This window comes from Palaemon carinicauda, chromosome 35, assembly GCF_036898095.1.
Source record: "Palaemon carinicauda isolate YSFRI2023 chromosome 35, ASM3689809v2, whole genome shotgun sequence".
Lineage (NCBI taxonomy): Eukaryota > Metazoa > Arthropoda > Malacostraca > Decapoda > Palaemonidae > Palaemon > Palaemon carinicauda.
In genome coordinates this window covers 72128288-72144308 of record NC_090759.1, presented here as the reverse complement: position 1 = coordinate 72144308, position 16021 = coordinate 72128288, and the positions used below count along the sequence as shown (strand labels likewise).

The following is a 16021-nucleotide window of genomic DNA, read 5'->3' as shown; positions in this document are numbered from 1 at the left end:
CTTTCCTCGACAAATACATCAAAAAGTACTAAATAACATCGGAAAGGACTATTCCTGGTCTCCGGTCGGACACGTTCAGTAACAGAAATATAATTTTTACAATAAATATAAAATACGATTCAAGTAATTTAAAGGTACTAATATATAAACAATAAAAGAATAGTAAAATCAACATGTAGTTATGCTAGTAATTGTCCCTCATTTTAATTTTGAAGCATATATATGCAAGAATAACGTCTTTCCTATTTCATTTTTCGTTCATGAACACAACCCAGGTTACGTTTCGCTTGCCTCGCTCTAGGTTCAGGTGTGCAGCAGGCAGCCGTCAGCTGCCAGTGAACACGGGAATACGAAGTAAAGCTGTGTAACCTCAAAAAGTTTCTAATTATAGATTGGTAGGCATCTCAATTACGTTTACTTCTCATGTCGAATTCTACAGCTCAACTGTGTTATCGTATACAATGTGAAGTGTTTCTTCAACTTGGGAAAAGTAAATGCTGAAGATAAACCTGTTTACATACTACGGCCTCTCCAAGTCTGTGTAAGGCAAGTTTAACCTGCCTTTATTAGCCTAAAGGAATTTTTCGGGGAATGCCCGGTTTTCCTATTTTCCTAGAGTCTGTTTTCCTCCTTTGTTTTGATCATTTGTAAACAAGTGAAGCATTTCCTGAATCCCTGGCAAAGGGAAGACGGTGTGCGGGTTGAGTTAAAAAAAAAAAAGAAAAAAAAAAAAACAGTTGAAATTGCATAGGTGATAAGTGACGCAAGATTTCATCCCATTGGAACATTTTAGATATGCGTAAAATTACGCTGAATTACCTACTCCCGGTGCTTTGAATGAAATAGTCATAAGTCGCTATATACAATATTAATCCAGAAATATCGGAATTATTGTGCTGTAATGTAGCCTAGGGGAAAAACTACCTTTTTTCCATAGACAAAGGTCCATCCATTCAAATTCGGTTAAATCACGTTATTTACTAAAGGAAAACATATATTTTCTGTTCGAAATGATACCCTTTTAGATTAGTTTATTAGTTATTTATCCAACAATTGCACCACACAAGAGGTTAACCGTTGTTAGTGAAGAAATAGTTTGGTTCAAATGGGAAAGACTGTAAGACAGTTTATTTTGACTTCTCTACTGTATAAAGTTTAAATACTCAATATCACAATGCTATTTTGTGAAATTATAAGGAAATATGCTACTCAATTTTCCCCCAATTTTTTTTTGGCAGATTAAAAGTTTTGAAAATTCATATTGAAAAGTTTTGTCAAAAACAAAAATTATATTAATTTCTCGAATGACTAATAGTTAGTCCACAAATACTATAATGTGATATATTGAGGTGTTCAATATTATATAAGGATTTTTTCTTTAGAAATACTGTTAAGGATTGTTACTATAAATATTTTGAGATACTGTGAACTTCCATAGACTATATTTAGGCATAGTGAAGACATTTTTAAGCCATTTTTATAACCAATATATGGGAACTATACCTATTAAAAATCTTGGCCATAGATTATGGTAATATAAATGGTTTTTACAGGAAAGGAGCTCATTTATTTCTTCAAAGCAATTATTATCATAATTGTTGCTGCTGTTGTTATTATTATTATTTTGCTGCTGTGGTTGTTGTTATTAGTATCAACACTAAGTATGCTGTCAATTTAAGTAGGAAAATAGGTAGTGACTCAGTCTGTGGGTCAGGGTTTGAAATGTCCCGTCCTTATCTAGAATTTTACCCACTGGTTAAGGGTCCACTCATCACCGTAGATTTCGTGGGCAAAATAGGACCTTACTGTCCCTGTCAGTGGAGAGGAATTTTGTAGCCCCATTTGTTTATACCTAGTTCATAAGAGACACTGATTAGCCTAATCTTGGTCCTAGATTTGGTGGAATTGCTAACCTTATCAGTATTCTATTTTTTTGGTTTCCATGAACTATTCTCTGAATCTTCTGCTAATGAGTGACTTTAATCCTTGGAAAGCATCCTAGAATGAAAACAAATACAAAAGCAAAGGATAATCAATTCAAGAGTAAAAGCAAAGAAAAGGTGGTGCGATAAAACGTTTCAAAGCAAAGCAAGATGCAATTGATCCTGTGAATTTTAGTTCAGCAATTCCGTTAAATGAATAGGGAGATCATTCCACAATCTGTATGATATTAAACCTCTTAACCCTTTTACCCCCAATCCCTTTACCCCCATGGACGTACCGGTACGTCCTTGCAAAAAAATGCTATAAAATTTTTTTTTTTTCATATTTTTGATAATTTTTTGAAAAAAATCAGGCATTTTCCAAGAGAATGAGACCAACCTGACCTCTCTATGACAAAAATGAAGGCTGTTAGAGCAATTTAAAAAAATTATACTGCAAAATGTGCTGGGAAAAAAATAACCCCCTGGGGGTTAAGGGTTGGAAATTTCCAAAGAGCCTGGGGGTAAAAGGGTTAATTTAAAAAAAGGGGACACTAGTCTTAAAATTAACTGGCCCCCCCCCCTTGTACTACATGGTGGAACATACAGTCTTGGAAGATCTTAATGCATAGGGTCACCAGCATTATGAAAAATGTTATACAACATACACAATGTGCAAATCAAATGATGGTGCCATATATTAATTCCAAGATCAGAAATGAGAAATTTAATGTAGGTCAAGATTTTCACATCAGTTGTCTCAGGAATTTTTCAGGTGATTTGTCAGTAATATCAGTTACAATAGAGCATGACTTGGAACATACAGTACTGATTCTTGTAACTACAGTAGTCCCACTTCCATATGAAGAGCAATTACAACACTTGAAATTGAAATAATGTACGGTACCTTCATGCCTGCTGAGACCAGTCTTCATAATACAAGATTTGTAAGTTTTTATATTGCAGCTAAACATGTAATTTGCTTCCTAATGCTATTTTCTTAGTTTCATGAGATAGCAGTTTGATAGTTATGCTGCACTTAACCCTTTTACCCCCAAAGGATGTACTGGTACGTTTCACAAAACTCATCCCTTTACCCCCATGGATGTACCGGTACGTCCTTGCAAAAAACTGCTATTTACATTTTTTTCATAATTTTGATAATTTTTTGAGAAACTTCAGGCATTTTCTAAGAGAATGAGACCAACCTGACCTCTCTATGATGAAAATTAAGGCTGTTCGAGCAATTTAAAAAAAATATACTGCAAATTGTGCTTGAAAAAAAAATAACCCCTGGGGGTTAAGGGCTGGAAAGTTCCAAAAAGCCTGGGGGTAAAAGGGTTAATGAACGAGGAATTTTGTGTTCGCCTATAAAGACTGATTTACATTTTACATTGCATACCTGCTGTGTTTTACAATGATATCCACATTCAGACTTCTCAGACTGATGATATACTCGTCAGGGTGGGAGGAGCTGAGAGAGGAAAGGTCCCCTTTTCTTCCCTTGTTTTGATGTTGGCTACTCCCCAAAATTGTGGGAAGTGCCTTGGTAAATAGATAGATAGACAAGTGGTGGACAATAATACAAATTTTATGTATATAGAATGTGTTTTTTAAGGTGATTATGAACTTTCAGGTTTTTTTATTTTAAGTCTTGAGTATTTGGTGGTATTTCAAGACAGCATACTGTATGATGAATTGCGATAGTACTGGACTGAGGGTAAGCCTTGACTGATATAAAACTACAGTTCAAATATTACTCATTTGTATAATTTTTAATTGATAAGAAATGGTTATGCATGATGGACAGTTTCCAAATTTGAGTCTACTACTGTGGGGTTAACTTTTTAAGAAGTTAAACAACGGACTAGAATTATACTTAGTATTATTATTAGCCCAACATTCTATCAACATTTTAACCTGTTTTTTTTTTTTCCTTTCAGGAATTTATTGACATGTTAAGTGTCAGAAGACAAAGTGCCTCACTGCCCTCAATTGAAGGTTCGGGAGAACTACCTGATGAAGATATAACTATGCATGGACAACTCCATGCGGCCAATGTCACTAGCATCAGTTTGACCAGCCTACCACTGCCACCGTTATATCCTTGTAATGAGGTATGCGCTCATTGTGGGAAGAAAGTCGACGTAAACTTAAATGACGAACAACGGGATACCACAGACGGAAATACGGGGTGCTCGTGCGAATGCCACCGACAAGCTAGTGCACAGTCAGAAAAGGCATCAACTATACAAGAACACATTCCGCCGAGAGGACCAAATTGCTTGCCAGGGTGTGGCTATTCTGGTCTACCCTGTTATAACTGCTCCTTTCAGACTTATTTGCAGCAACCCCCTGAATCACTGTCACAACAGAATAACCAAGGGTTTCCAACCCAGATTTACACTGTGGAATTGGTGAGTCCGTCATCTTTGGACAACTTTCAGTCTGTGAATTCTGCAACTCCAGAAATTAGGAATATACCTCAGAGTGAGGAGAGTCCAGAGGCAGCTAGGAGGAGAAAGAATTGTATATCTATGATTGTTTTTATTGTTACAATTAATGTTGCCATTGCAATTATCCGAATGCTTAGTAGCATCACTGGCATTTAACTGTAAGGATGTTCATATCATTTCTGGTATTGCAATTTACAATACTGGATTTGTATTAATAAATACTAAACACAATTTCAGAAACTAACTCACATGGCCACTGTTGTTCAATTCGAAGTTATCGTGTTGACCCAATAGAAAATGTGCAATTAAGTTTGGCCTTTTACTAAAGAAACTTTTGTTAAGTCACAGTAGATGCATTGATTTCCCAAGTTTTTCTTTTTCTCTTATATGGAAAATAATAATTTCTATACTATTACATTATCATAGGAAATTTGTTGTGGAATATGTATTGTTTATAGAAATTTTTTTTTTTGCAATAACATTATTCCAGTGATTATGTTTTCAACAAAACTTGCAACAAGTGAAATTGTATTTATTTTTCAATATTAAACTTACCCGATAATCATGTAGCTGTCAACTCCGTTGCCCGACAGAATTCTATGGAGGGATACGCCAGCTATCACAATACTAGAAGGGGGTGTACTTACCAGCGCCACCTGTGGCCAGGTACTCAATTACTTGTTGTTGACACCTCCTCAATTATTCCTCTGTCGTGCTTCCGGCTAGACGTTCTGGGATACGCTTATGGTCTTCGAGTTTATTCACGGATATTTGGTGAAGTATTCTCTCAGATTAACGGCTGTCGCTTTACTGGAATCCTTCTTATATTAGCTAGATAGCTTTTATATAATACTGATATAACGGTTAACGAATTTTGCTTGTTTTTGGATCCCCCTTTGGCTAACTCTTTGGATTACAAGATGTCTGACATTTCGCAAGCCCCCTCCCATAGACGATGTAGGTCTTGCAATAGGCGTATTCCGAAGGCCTCGGTAGATCCTCACACCGCTTGTTCTGACTGTAGGGACAGGCCCTGTCAGTTAGAAAATCGATGTGAGGAATGCGCCGGACTTTCGGAATTGGAATTTGTCCGTCTTTTAAAATATTCAACTAAGTTAGAGAGAGGTAGAGTTAGGAGGAGTTCTTCTCACTCTTCTATGTTTTCCTCACCTCATGATCCCCTACCTTTTCCTACCCCTGTAGTGGCTACCCCCGAACCTACTGTGTGCCCTCCGCCTGATATGTCAGTTGTTTTGCGTGCTATTCAGGCTTTAGGCGATAAAGTAGAATCAGTGGTAAGTGACCATAAGTCTCTGATGGCCGAAGTTAAAGAACTGAAGGTCAAGAGTGCAGTGGGTGGAGTTAGTGCCAGTGCTGTGACGAGTGCTAGTGTCGGTGCAGTGCCAAGTGCTAGTGGTGCCAGTGTGGTGCGTGAGGATTTTTCTGTGCGAGCCAGTCGTCCTCCCAGTCCGGGACCTCTTGCAAGCTCCCATGCCCAGGGGAGAAGCAATGTCGAAGGGCTTAAGGGTTCGGCAGGCCTTGTTAGGCGCACAGAACTATCCTCGGTGGTTGCGGGCGTGTCTTCCAAAGACCGTCACTCCCACCTGCAGACGATTGAGCCCGTCTTATTCTCGTCCGCTGATCAACTGTCAGGGAAGAAACGTTGGTCTCAGGTCTCGAGACCGCTTAAACGTAGAGTCCAGTCCGCGAGTGCTCAGCCAGGTTGCAGTCATTGGCTCAGCTCTGACTCGCCTCAGTCATCTGTCGACTGTACTCCGCCCAAGAGGAGTAAGGTTCTGCCACAACAGAGCTCGACTGTTAAGGCTTTACCTCAGTCTGTTATCGTTTCTGCCGATCCCAAGTGGACCCTGCTTCAGTCCATGCAAGCACAGCTTTCGGACTTGATGCGTGAGTGTCGGGCTGAGAGTGTTGCACCTCCGCCTCCGCCTACACTCCCTCCGCCTGTTCTCGCTCCGCCTGTGCTCGCCCCGCCTGCGCTTGCTCCGCCTGGTCGCAGCACCATCTGCCAGGCGTACGATGTTGAGCCACTTTCGGAGTTCGCTGTTTCCAGTGGTGTTCAGCCTCAGCCTTCTTTAAGGCAACCTTTGCTTTGGGATCAGGAGAGTTATTCCACTCTTCCTCCGCCTCCCCTTGCTGCTCCACCAGTGGTGCAACTCTCGGTTGGGGTACAACAACCTCTCCCCTCCGTGAGTCAGTCTGCTCAGCCATCGCTGCAGCGAGCTCAACCCTCCTCAAGGCAAGCTCCTCTACACCCTGGACTTGCGCCTCAGGAGCCTCAGCTTGCGAGAACTTTACCTTGTTCTGCGCAGCATCAACCTCATCATGCTCCGCTCATCTCACAGGAACAGGAACGGACTACTCCGCCTCCGTCCTCCGCTCAGCAAGTGCAATCCTTGGGTTCAACCTCTCTTGCTAGGAGTCAACCTCCTTCACCCATGCGCCTGCCTTCTGCTTCGTCTGTTGTTCAGCCTTTGCAGTCTGAGCCTCAGGTTTTCCCTCAACAGTTACTGGAAGAGGAAACCACTGTTATTGTTCCTACCCGTTCTGACTCTGCGGTTCAGCATTCTTGTCCGATCTCTTCGCTACACTCTGCTGATGAGGTGTCGGATGATGAGGAGGCACACCTTGATCCCTCCTCAGACGTGGACGAATCTAAGCTTTCTCCACAGTCTATTGATTTTCGCAAGGTCTTGGCTCTACTCAGGGAGATTTACCCAGACCACTTTGTCTCTGCTATTCCCCGCTCTCCACCATCTGAGTTTTCGCTGGGCGTACAACAAGCTAAGTCCTCCTATACTAAGCTTGTCCTAGCTAGATCCTCCAAGAGGGCTTTAAGGATCTTAGGGGAGTGGCTGCAGTCTAAACAACACCTTGGCAAGACTTCCTTCATGTTCCCTCCAACGAAGCTCACTTCGAAAGCGAGCGTTTGGTATGCCACAGGGGAAGCACCAGGCTTGGGAGTACCTGCCTCTGCCCAGGCTGACTTCTCAAGTCTGGTGGACTCGCCTCGGAGAACTGCTATGAGACGCTCGAAGGTTTGTTGGACCTTCTCAGACCTGGATCATTTACTGAAAGGGATGTTCAGAGCATTTGAAATGTTCAACTTTCTCGACTGGTGCCTGGGGGCCCTCAGCAAGAAAACCTCTCCTGCGGACAAAGATTCTGCCATGCTATTAATGTCCTGCATGGATAAGGCCATCAGAGATGGATCGGGCGAGCTAGCGTCGTTGTTTGTATCAGGGGTGTTGAAGAAAAGGGAACAACTGTGTACCTTCCTTTCCGCCAGCATTACACCTTGCCAACGGTCACAACTCCTTTTTGCTCCGCTCTCGAAGTTCCTCTTTCCCGAAGAGCTAGTTAAGGACTTGTCTGCTGCCCTGATACAAAAGGACACGCACGATCTTGTAGCCTCATCGGCTCGTAAGTCTAAGGTTGCCACCTCAGTCCCCAAGACTTATCGCTCCCCAGTGGCTGATACCCCGGCTACGAGGTTCATACCGCCCTTTCGTGGTAGAGCCCCCAGCCGAGGAAGCTCCCGTCCAGACTCTCACAGGAGCAAGTCTAGGAAAGGATCCAGGACATCTAAGGGAAAGAACTGACTCTCCGTTTCTCCAGACAACAGTAGGAGCCAGACTCAAGATCTTCTGGCGAGCCTGGGAGAAGAGAGGTGCAGACGCACAGTCTGTCAGCTGGCTGAGGAACGGTTACAGGATTCCATTCTGCCTCAAACCACCTCTGACCACATCGCCCATCAACCTCTCTCCCAACTACAAAGAAGAGGACAAGAGGCTAGCATTGCAACAGGAGGTGTCGCTACTTGTGCAGAAGAAGGCAATGGTTATAGTCCGGGACCATCAATCCCCGGGCTTCTACAACCGTCTCTTTCTTGTGGCCAAGAAGACAGGAGGTTGGAGACCGGTGCTGGACGTCAGCTCTCTCAACGAGTATGTCACCAAGCAGACGTTCACGATGGAGACGACCAAGTCGGTCTTAGCAGCGGTCAGACAGGAGGACTGGATGGTCTCGTTGGACTTGAAAGATGCATACTTTCACGTTCCCATTCATCCAGACTCCCAACCTTTCCTGAGATTCGTTTTCGGAAAGGTTGTCTATCAGTTCCAAGCCCTGTGTTTTGGCCTAAGCACAGCTCCTATGGTCTTTACTCATCTGATGAGGAATGTAGCGAAATTCCTACACTTGTCGAACATCAGAGCCTCCCTCTACCTAGACGACTGGCTGTTGAGAGCCTCCACGAGTCGTCGTTGTCTGGAGAACCTCAATTGGACTTTAGACTTAATCAGAGACCTAGGTCTATTAGTCAATATAGAGAAATCTCAACTCATTCCCTCCCAATCCATTGTGTACCTGGGAATGGAGATTCAGAGTCAGGATTTTCGGGCTTTTCCATCGGCCCCCAGGATAAGCCAAGCCCTAGAGTGCATCATGAGCATGCTGAAGAGGAGCAATTGCTCAGTGAGACAGTGGATGAGTCTCACAGGGACCCTCTCATCACTGGCCCTGTTTGTCGAGCTAGGAAGACTCCACCTCCGCCCTCTTCAATTCCATCTTGCTGCTCATTGGGACAAGGGCTCGACTCTAGAAGCAGTCTCTATCCCTATCAACCAAGAGATGAAGACCACTCTCCTGTGGTGGAAGCACAATCTCCTTCTCAAGGAGGGTCTATCATTGGCCATCCAGACCCCCAATCTTCATCTCTTCTCAGATGCATCGGACTCGGGCTGGGGTGCGACCTTGGACGGACGGGAATGCTCAGGAGTATGGAACAAGGAACAAGGATTACTCCACATCAACTGCAAGGAACTGCTAGCAGTTCATCTAGCCCTGTTGAACTTCAAGTCCCTCCTGCTAGGCAAAGTGGTGGAGGTGAATTCAGACAACACCACAGCCTTGGCTTACATCTCCAAGCAAGGAGGGACCCATTCGAGGAGCCTTTACGAGATCGCAAGGGACCTCCTCATTTGGTCAAGAGGTCTAAACCTCACTCTGGTCACGAGGTTCATCCAGGGCGATATGAATGTTTCAGCGGATCGCCTAAGCAGAAGGAATCAGGTCATTCCCACGGAATGGACCCTCCACAAGAGTGTGTGCAACAGACTTTGGACCTTGTGGGGTCAACCTACCATAGATCTGTTTGCCACCTCCATAACCAAGAGACTTCCGCTTTATTGTTCCCCTGTTCCAGACCCTGCAGCGGTTCATGTGGATGCCTTTCTTCTGAACTGGTCCCATCTCGACCTGTACGCATTCCCTCCGTTCAAGATAATAAACAAAGTTCTGCAGAAATTCGTCTCGCACGAAGGGACACGGCTGACGCTGGTTGCTCCCCTTTGGCCTGCAAGAGAATGGTACACAGAGGTACTTCAATGGCTAGTCGACTTCCCCAGGACTCTACCTCTAAGAGTGGACCTTCTACGTCAACCTCACGTAGACAGGTTGCACCCAAACCTCCACGCTCTTCGGCTGACTGCCTTCAGACTGTCGAAAGATTCGCTAGAGCTAGAGGCTTTTCGAAGGAGGCAGCCAGTGCGATTGCCAGAGCTAGAAGAGTTTCCACTCGTAGAGTCTACCAGTCTAAGTGGGAGGTCTTCCGAAGCTGGTGTAGAGCCAATTCAATATCCTCTACCAATACCTCTGTGATCCAAATAGCTGACTTCCTTCTACATCTTAGGAATGAGAGATCCCTTTCAGCACCTACGATTAAAGGATATAGGAGCATGTTGGCATCAGTTCTCCGCCACAGAGGTTTGGACCTGTCTTCCAACAAGGACCTTCAAGACATTCTCAAGTCTTTTGAGACGTCTAAAGAACGTCGTCTTTCCACTCCAGGCTGGAATCTAGACGTAGTCTTAAGGTTCCTTATGACATCTAGGTTCGAACCTCTCCAGTCAGCTTCCTTCAAGGATCTTACCCTCAAGACTCTTTTTCTCGTTTGCCTTGCAACAGCTAAGAGAGTCAGTGAGGTTCATGCCTTCAGCAAGAACATTGGTTTCACAACCGAATCTGCAACATGTTCTTTTCAGCTTGGATTCCTAGCAAAGAACGAGCTTCCTTCACGTCCTTGGCCTAGATCGTTCGAAATACCTAGCCTCTCCAACATGGTAGGTAACGAACTAGAGAGAGTTCTTTGCCCTGTCAGAGCTCTCAAATATTATCTGAAGAGGTCTAAACCTATTCGAGGACAGTCAGAAGCCTTATGGTGTGCCATTAAGAAACCCTCGAGACCCATGTCCAAGAATGGGCTTTCGTACTATATAAGGCTTCTGATCAGAGAAGCACATTCTCACTTAAAGGAGGAAGACCTTGCATTGCTGAAGGTAAGGACCCACGAAGTAAGAGCTGTAGCTACTTCGATGGCCTTTAATAAAAACCGTTCTCTGCAGAGCATAATGGATGCAACCTATTGGAGGAGCAAGTCAGTGTTTGCATCATTTTATCTGAAAGATGTCCAGTCTCTTTACGAGAACTGCTACACCCTGGGACCATTCGTAGCAGCAGGTGCAGTAGTAGGTGAGGGCTCAGCCACTACATTCCCTTAATCCCATAACCTTTTTTAACCTTTCTCTTGAATACTTTTATTGTTGTTTTTATGGTTGTTACGGTAGGCTAAGAAGCCTTCCGCATCCTTGGATTTGGCGGGTGGTCTATTCATTCTTGAGAAGCGCCTGGGTTAAAGGTTTGGTAGAGGTCCTTTAGTAGGGGTTGCAACCCCGTGTACTTTGGCACCTTTGGGTTGATTCAGCCTCCAAGAGGAACGCTGCGCTCAGTAAGGAAGACGAACTTTAAATAAAGAGGCAGAGTAACGGTTCTATTCGACTTCCTTACCAGGTACTTATTATTTCATTGTTATTTGAGATAACTGTTATATGAAATATGGGATACTTAGCTATCCTTTAATCTTGTACACTGGTTTTCACCCACCTCCCTGGGTGTGAATCAGCTACATGATTATCGGGTAAGTTTAATATTGAAAAATGTTATTTTTATTAATAAAATAAATTTTTGAATATACTTACCCGATAATCATGATTTAATCGACCCTCCCTTCCTCCCCAGAGAGAACCAGTGGACCGAGGAATAATTGAGGAGGTGTCAACAACAAGTAATTGAGTACCTGGCCACAGGTGGCGCTGGTAAGTACACCCCCTTCTAGTATTGTGATAGCTGGCGTATCCCTCCATAGAATTCTGTCGGGCAACGGAGTTGACAGCTACATGATTATCGGGTAAGTATATTCAAAAATTTATTTTATTAATAAAAATAACATTTTTCTTTGTTTACAGAAACTTTTCAAGAACCTTTTCATGCTATAAAGTTATTTTGTGGATTTCTTTATATTGTTATTGAGAGGAAAATTTAAATTCTATTTATTATTTCTATAATCTGATGTTCATATGCATGTATTGTATTAAAAGACATACTGCAGATGATTAGTTTAGAATTCTTTAATTTCAGATAATGGTTAATTTATTTCCCGATTGCCTTTAGTCGGCAGTTACCTAAATTGGGTTAGGTCCCGGTGATTTTTATTTTTCTATGACTATTTAAGAATGTCTAAAGTGCAGTACTGAAGTTTGTGGACAATATTAGAAACCAGCTGCTAAGTAGTTCATGGTCCTGTCAGTAAGTTTTGGGTTTATAAAAGTTAATGATATAAAGATTATTTAGAGGTATCATGCAGTATAGTGAATGTTTAGTTAGTAATTCCCTCTTTATTAGGTGTTTTTATACAAGTTTGATCTTCTAAGAGGTACTATATGAATTAGAAGTTTGGAGTATATTGAGGTAATTGGAAAAATCACAGTTATGTTTTCTTACTTTGACAGTTATCATTTTTATAATGGAAACTATACCAGAATAAGCACATCCCAAATCACCAAGGAAATAAACCAAAATAGAACAGTAACTATTTTATCTAATTTTTCTGTGGCCATATAGATTTACTGTATCATGGTGGTGAATACTACAGGGTAGTACCATCAGCCTTAGGCATTATTTCAGGGTTTTTGCAGCATCCGTTTAGGGTCTTGCAGTATCCCTTTTGAATCTTGGCAACATTGCTTTTGAATCATGACAGCATCCTTTTAGGATCTTTTCAGCATCCCTTTTGAGTCTTAATAGAATCTCTTTAGGATCTTTTCAGCATCCCTTTTGAGTCTTGGCAGTATCCCTTTTGAATCTTGACATCTCTTTAGGGTCTTTTCAGCATCCCTTTGGAGTCTTGTCAGTTTCCCTTTTGAATCTTGACATCTCTTTAGGGTCTTTTCAGCATCCCTTTTGAGTCTTGGCAGTAAAATCTCATATGAATCTCGACAGCATCCCTTTTGAGTCTTGGCAGTAAAATCTCATATGAATCTCGACAGCATCCCTTTTGAGTCTCGGGATTATCCCTTTTGAATCCTGACAGCATCCCTTTAGGATCTTTTCAGCATTCCTTTTGAGTCTTGGCAGTATCCCTTTTGAATCCTGACAGCATCCCTTTAAGATCTTTTCAGCATCTCTTTTGAGTCTTGGCAGTATCCCTTTTAAATCTTGACATCTCTTTAGGGTCTTTTCAGCATCCCTTTGGAGTCTTGTCAGTTTCCCTTTTGAATCTTGACAGCATCCCTTTTGAGTCTTGGAAGTATCCCTTTTGAATCATGACAGCATCCCTTTAGGATCTTTTTAGCATCTCTTTTAAGTCTTGGCAGTATCACTTTTGAATCTTTACATCTCTTTAGGGTCTTTTCAGCATCCCTTTTGAGTCTTGAAAGTTTCCCTTTTGAATCTTGACAGCATCCCTTTAAGATCTTTTCAGCATCCCTTTTGAGTCTTGACATCTTTAAGATCTTTTCAGTATCCCTTTTGAGTCTTGGCAGTAAAATCTCTCTTGAATCTTAACAGCATCCCTTTTGAGTCTCGGGATTATCCCTTTTGAATCTTGACAGCATCCCTTTAGGATCTTTTCAGCATTCCTTTTGAGTCTGCAACATCCCTTTAGGATCTTTGCAGCATCCCCTTAGGGTCGTTGCAGCATCCTTATTGGCCCTAAACTACATCCACTGTTTAACCTTTCTTTCCTTTGTTCTCACTCCCATAATAAAATTAAACCTCTTGACATAAGCCATCTTGTTACAACTGGTGCCAAATAGCCTCCAAGTGTCAGGCCATGTGGCCAAAATTCATAAATACAAATCCAGTATTGAATACAAAGTACTGTATATGTGTAAGTCATGGACTGTTGATTTTGCATTGCACAAAACTTTTGTCAAGAATAATTATGGGTAAAGTAATTTGATTAGGCATTGATGAATCATAGTTTTTTTTTTTCCATTTTACAACTTGAAATGTTTGACTGTTTGCCATGAAAATTGGAAAACATTCCCCTCCAGAGTAATTTTGAAGAGATATTCCATATCTGACAATTATTGTTATTCCCCCAAATTGGAAAACTAGGGATGTTCATAATTCAATAACATTTATGTAAGTGTACTCAGGAAGTACATGTTGTTGTGAGTGTTTACTTTCAGATCATAAAATATTATCCAGTATGTACCTTATTTGTACAATTCAATCATGACACTAAACAAGCTCTGAGGTCTTGTTCAAGTCATACTGCAGTAATAATAATAATCATGACGTTGCACATTAAAACATTTCTAGGATGGTTTTAGGCTTTTGTTATTTATTTAGTTTTTGTTTTGCTTGTTTTTATTTTTCATACTTTCATCCATACCTCCTGTAGTATTATATTAACCCTTTTACCCCCAGGCTATTTGGAAATTTCCAACCCTTAACCCCCAGGGGGTTATTTTTTTCCCAGCACATTTTGCAGTATGTTTTTTTTAAATTGCTCTAACAGAGAGGTCAGGTTGGTCTCATTCTCTTGGAAAATGCCTGCATTTTCTCAAAAAATTATCAAAAATATGAAAAAAAATTTTTTTAGAGCATTTTTTTTTTTTTGCAAGGATGTACCGTTACGTCCATGGGGGTAAAGGGATGGCTTTTGTGAAACGTACCAGTACGTCCTTTGGGGGTAAAAGGGTTAAACTCTTAAGTTCATATTCCTGATTTACAATCACCTTTTTTTTTTATTTGTCATTGACAATATTTTTCCATGTACAGTAATGTTCTTATTTCCTTGTTTCTTCTATAGCTCCTTGTTTCTTCTATAGCTGTTTTTGTGTGAATAATTGGACATGACTTCCATCCCTTTAGTTTTCCTATTCAACTTTTTGGCCATCAGTCCTTTATTGTCTCGTCACTGCTTCTCAAAAAACAAATTGAACTAGGCAAACTGGCCTCCTCTCTTTCAATGGTCAATTAGTAATCTATGTGAAATATTTGTTCATGTTACATGCAATATTTGTATTGCTTACTATAGGGTGTTTCTTACCAGGGGAAAGGAAGAGCAGTTGTTGCCTCTAAGGCTTGTTCTCCTTTCTTCCTCTAGTTATTTTTTGAAAACCAAAGATTGTTGAAGCAGAACTGAAAATTATTTTTGGGTAAATTATAGTTTTTTATATTTTTTATGTTTCTAAAAAGTTACACAATAGTTTTTCAGCATCAAAAGAGCCTATGAAATTCGTTTCTTGCTTTCCATGTTGAAATATTTGCAAATATCTTCCACTTGTTTTGTAAAAAAATATGCTGTTCTGATTATGTTTTAGTTTATACCCTTGTAAATCTTTCATATATTTACAGTTTTTTTTGTGGTAGTAATATACTTTTCTGGGTCGACCTGTGTCGCCCGGTGAAAAGGTCCTTCTTGTCACTTTTCACCGGGCGACACAGGTCTCTCCCCAGAAATAGATTTTTCAATATTAAACTTACCCGATAATCATGTAGCTGTCAACTCCGTTGCCCGACAGAATTCTACGGGAGGGATACGCCAGCTATCACTATACTAGAAGGGGGTGTACTCACCAGCGCCACCTGTGGCCAGGTACTGCAGTACTTCTTGTTGACACCACCTCAATTTTTCCTCTGTCGTGCTTCCGGCAAGACGTTCTTGGATACGCTTATGATTTTGGAGTATTGTTCACGGTTTTTGGTGAAGTATTTCTCTAAGATTTCAGCTTTCGCTATACTGGAAACTTTTCTAATTAGCTTAGATAGCTTTTATTTGGTTTTGATTAATGGTTAACGATCTTTTGCTTGATTTGGAATCCCCCTTGACTTGCTCTTTGATTCAAGATGTCTGACCTTTCACAAGCCCCTCCCCATAGACGATGTAGGTCTTGTAATAGGCGTATTCCGAAGGCCTCGGTTGATCCTCACACCGCTTGTTCTGACTGTAGGGAAAGACCCTGTCAGTTGGAAGATCGATGTGAGGAATGCGCCGGACTTTCGGAACTTGAATTTGTTCGATTCCTTAAATATTCAACCAAGTTAGAGAGAGAGAGAGTTAGGAGGAGTTCTTCTCGCTCTTCGCTTTTTTCCTCACCTCATGATCCTCAACCTTTTCCTCCCCCTGTAGTGGCTACCCCCGAACCTACTATTTGTGCTCAGCCTGATATGTCAGTTGTTTTGCGTGCCATTCAGGCTTTAGGTGACAAAGTGGAATCGGTGGTTAGTGACCATAAGTCTCTTTTGGCAGACGTCAAAGAACTTAAGGTCAAAAGT

General features: G+C 41.5%; 2 protein-coding genes across 7 annotated transcripts in view; one reads left to right on the top strand and one right to left on the bottom strand.

Moving 5' to 3' along the window:
* Nucleotides 1-16021, bottom strand: part of LOC137627869 (adenylate cyclase type 2-like) — a 139099-nt gene that overhangs the window by 97027 nt on the left and 26051 nt on the right. The window lies entirely within an intron of this gene.
* LOC137627541 (uncharacterized) lies at nt 314-4913 on the top strand. 5 transcript variants are annotated; one of them, XM_068358633.1, is made up of 2 exons: nt 314-541; nt 3866-4913. In XM_068358633.1, the coding sequence occupies exon 2, from the start codon at nt 3878-3880 to the stop codon at nt 4532-4534; it is 657 nt and encodes a 218-aa protein (XP_068214734.1). In that variant the 5' UTR covers nt 314-541; nt 3866-3877; the 3' UTR covers nt 4535-4913. The 5 variants fall into 5 exon arrangements, with proteins under 5 accessions (XP_068214734.1, XP_068214732.1, XP_068214735.1 ...); XM_068358631.1 differs by having other exon boundaries at nt 314-546; XM_068358634.1 differs by having other exon boundaries at nt 371-395.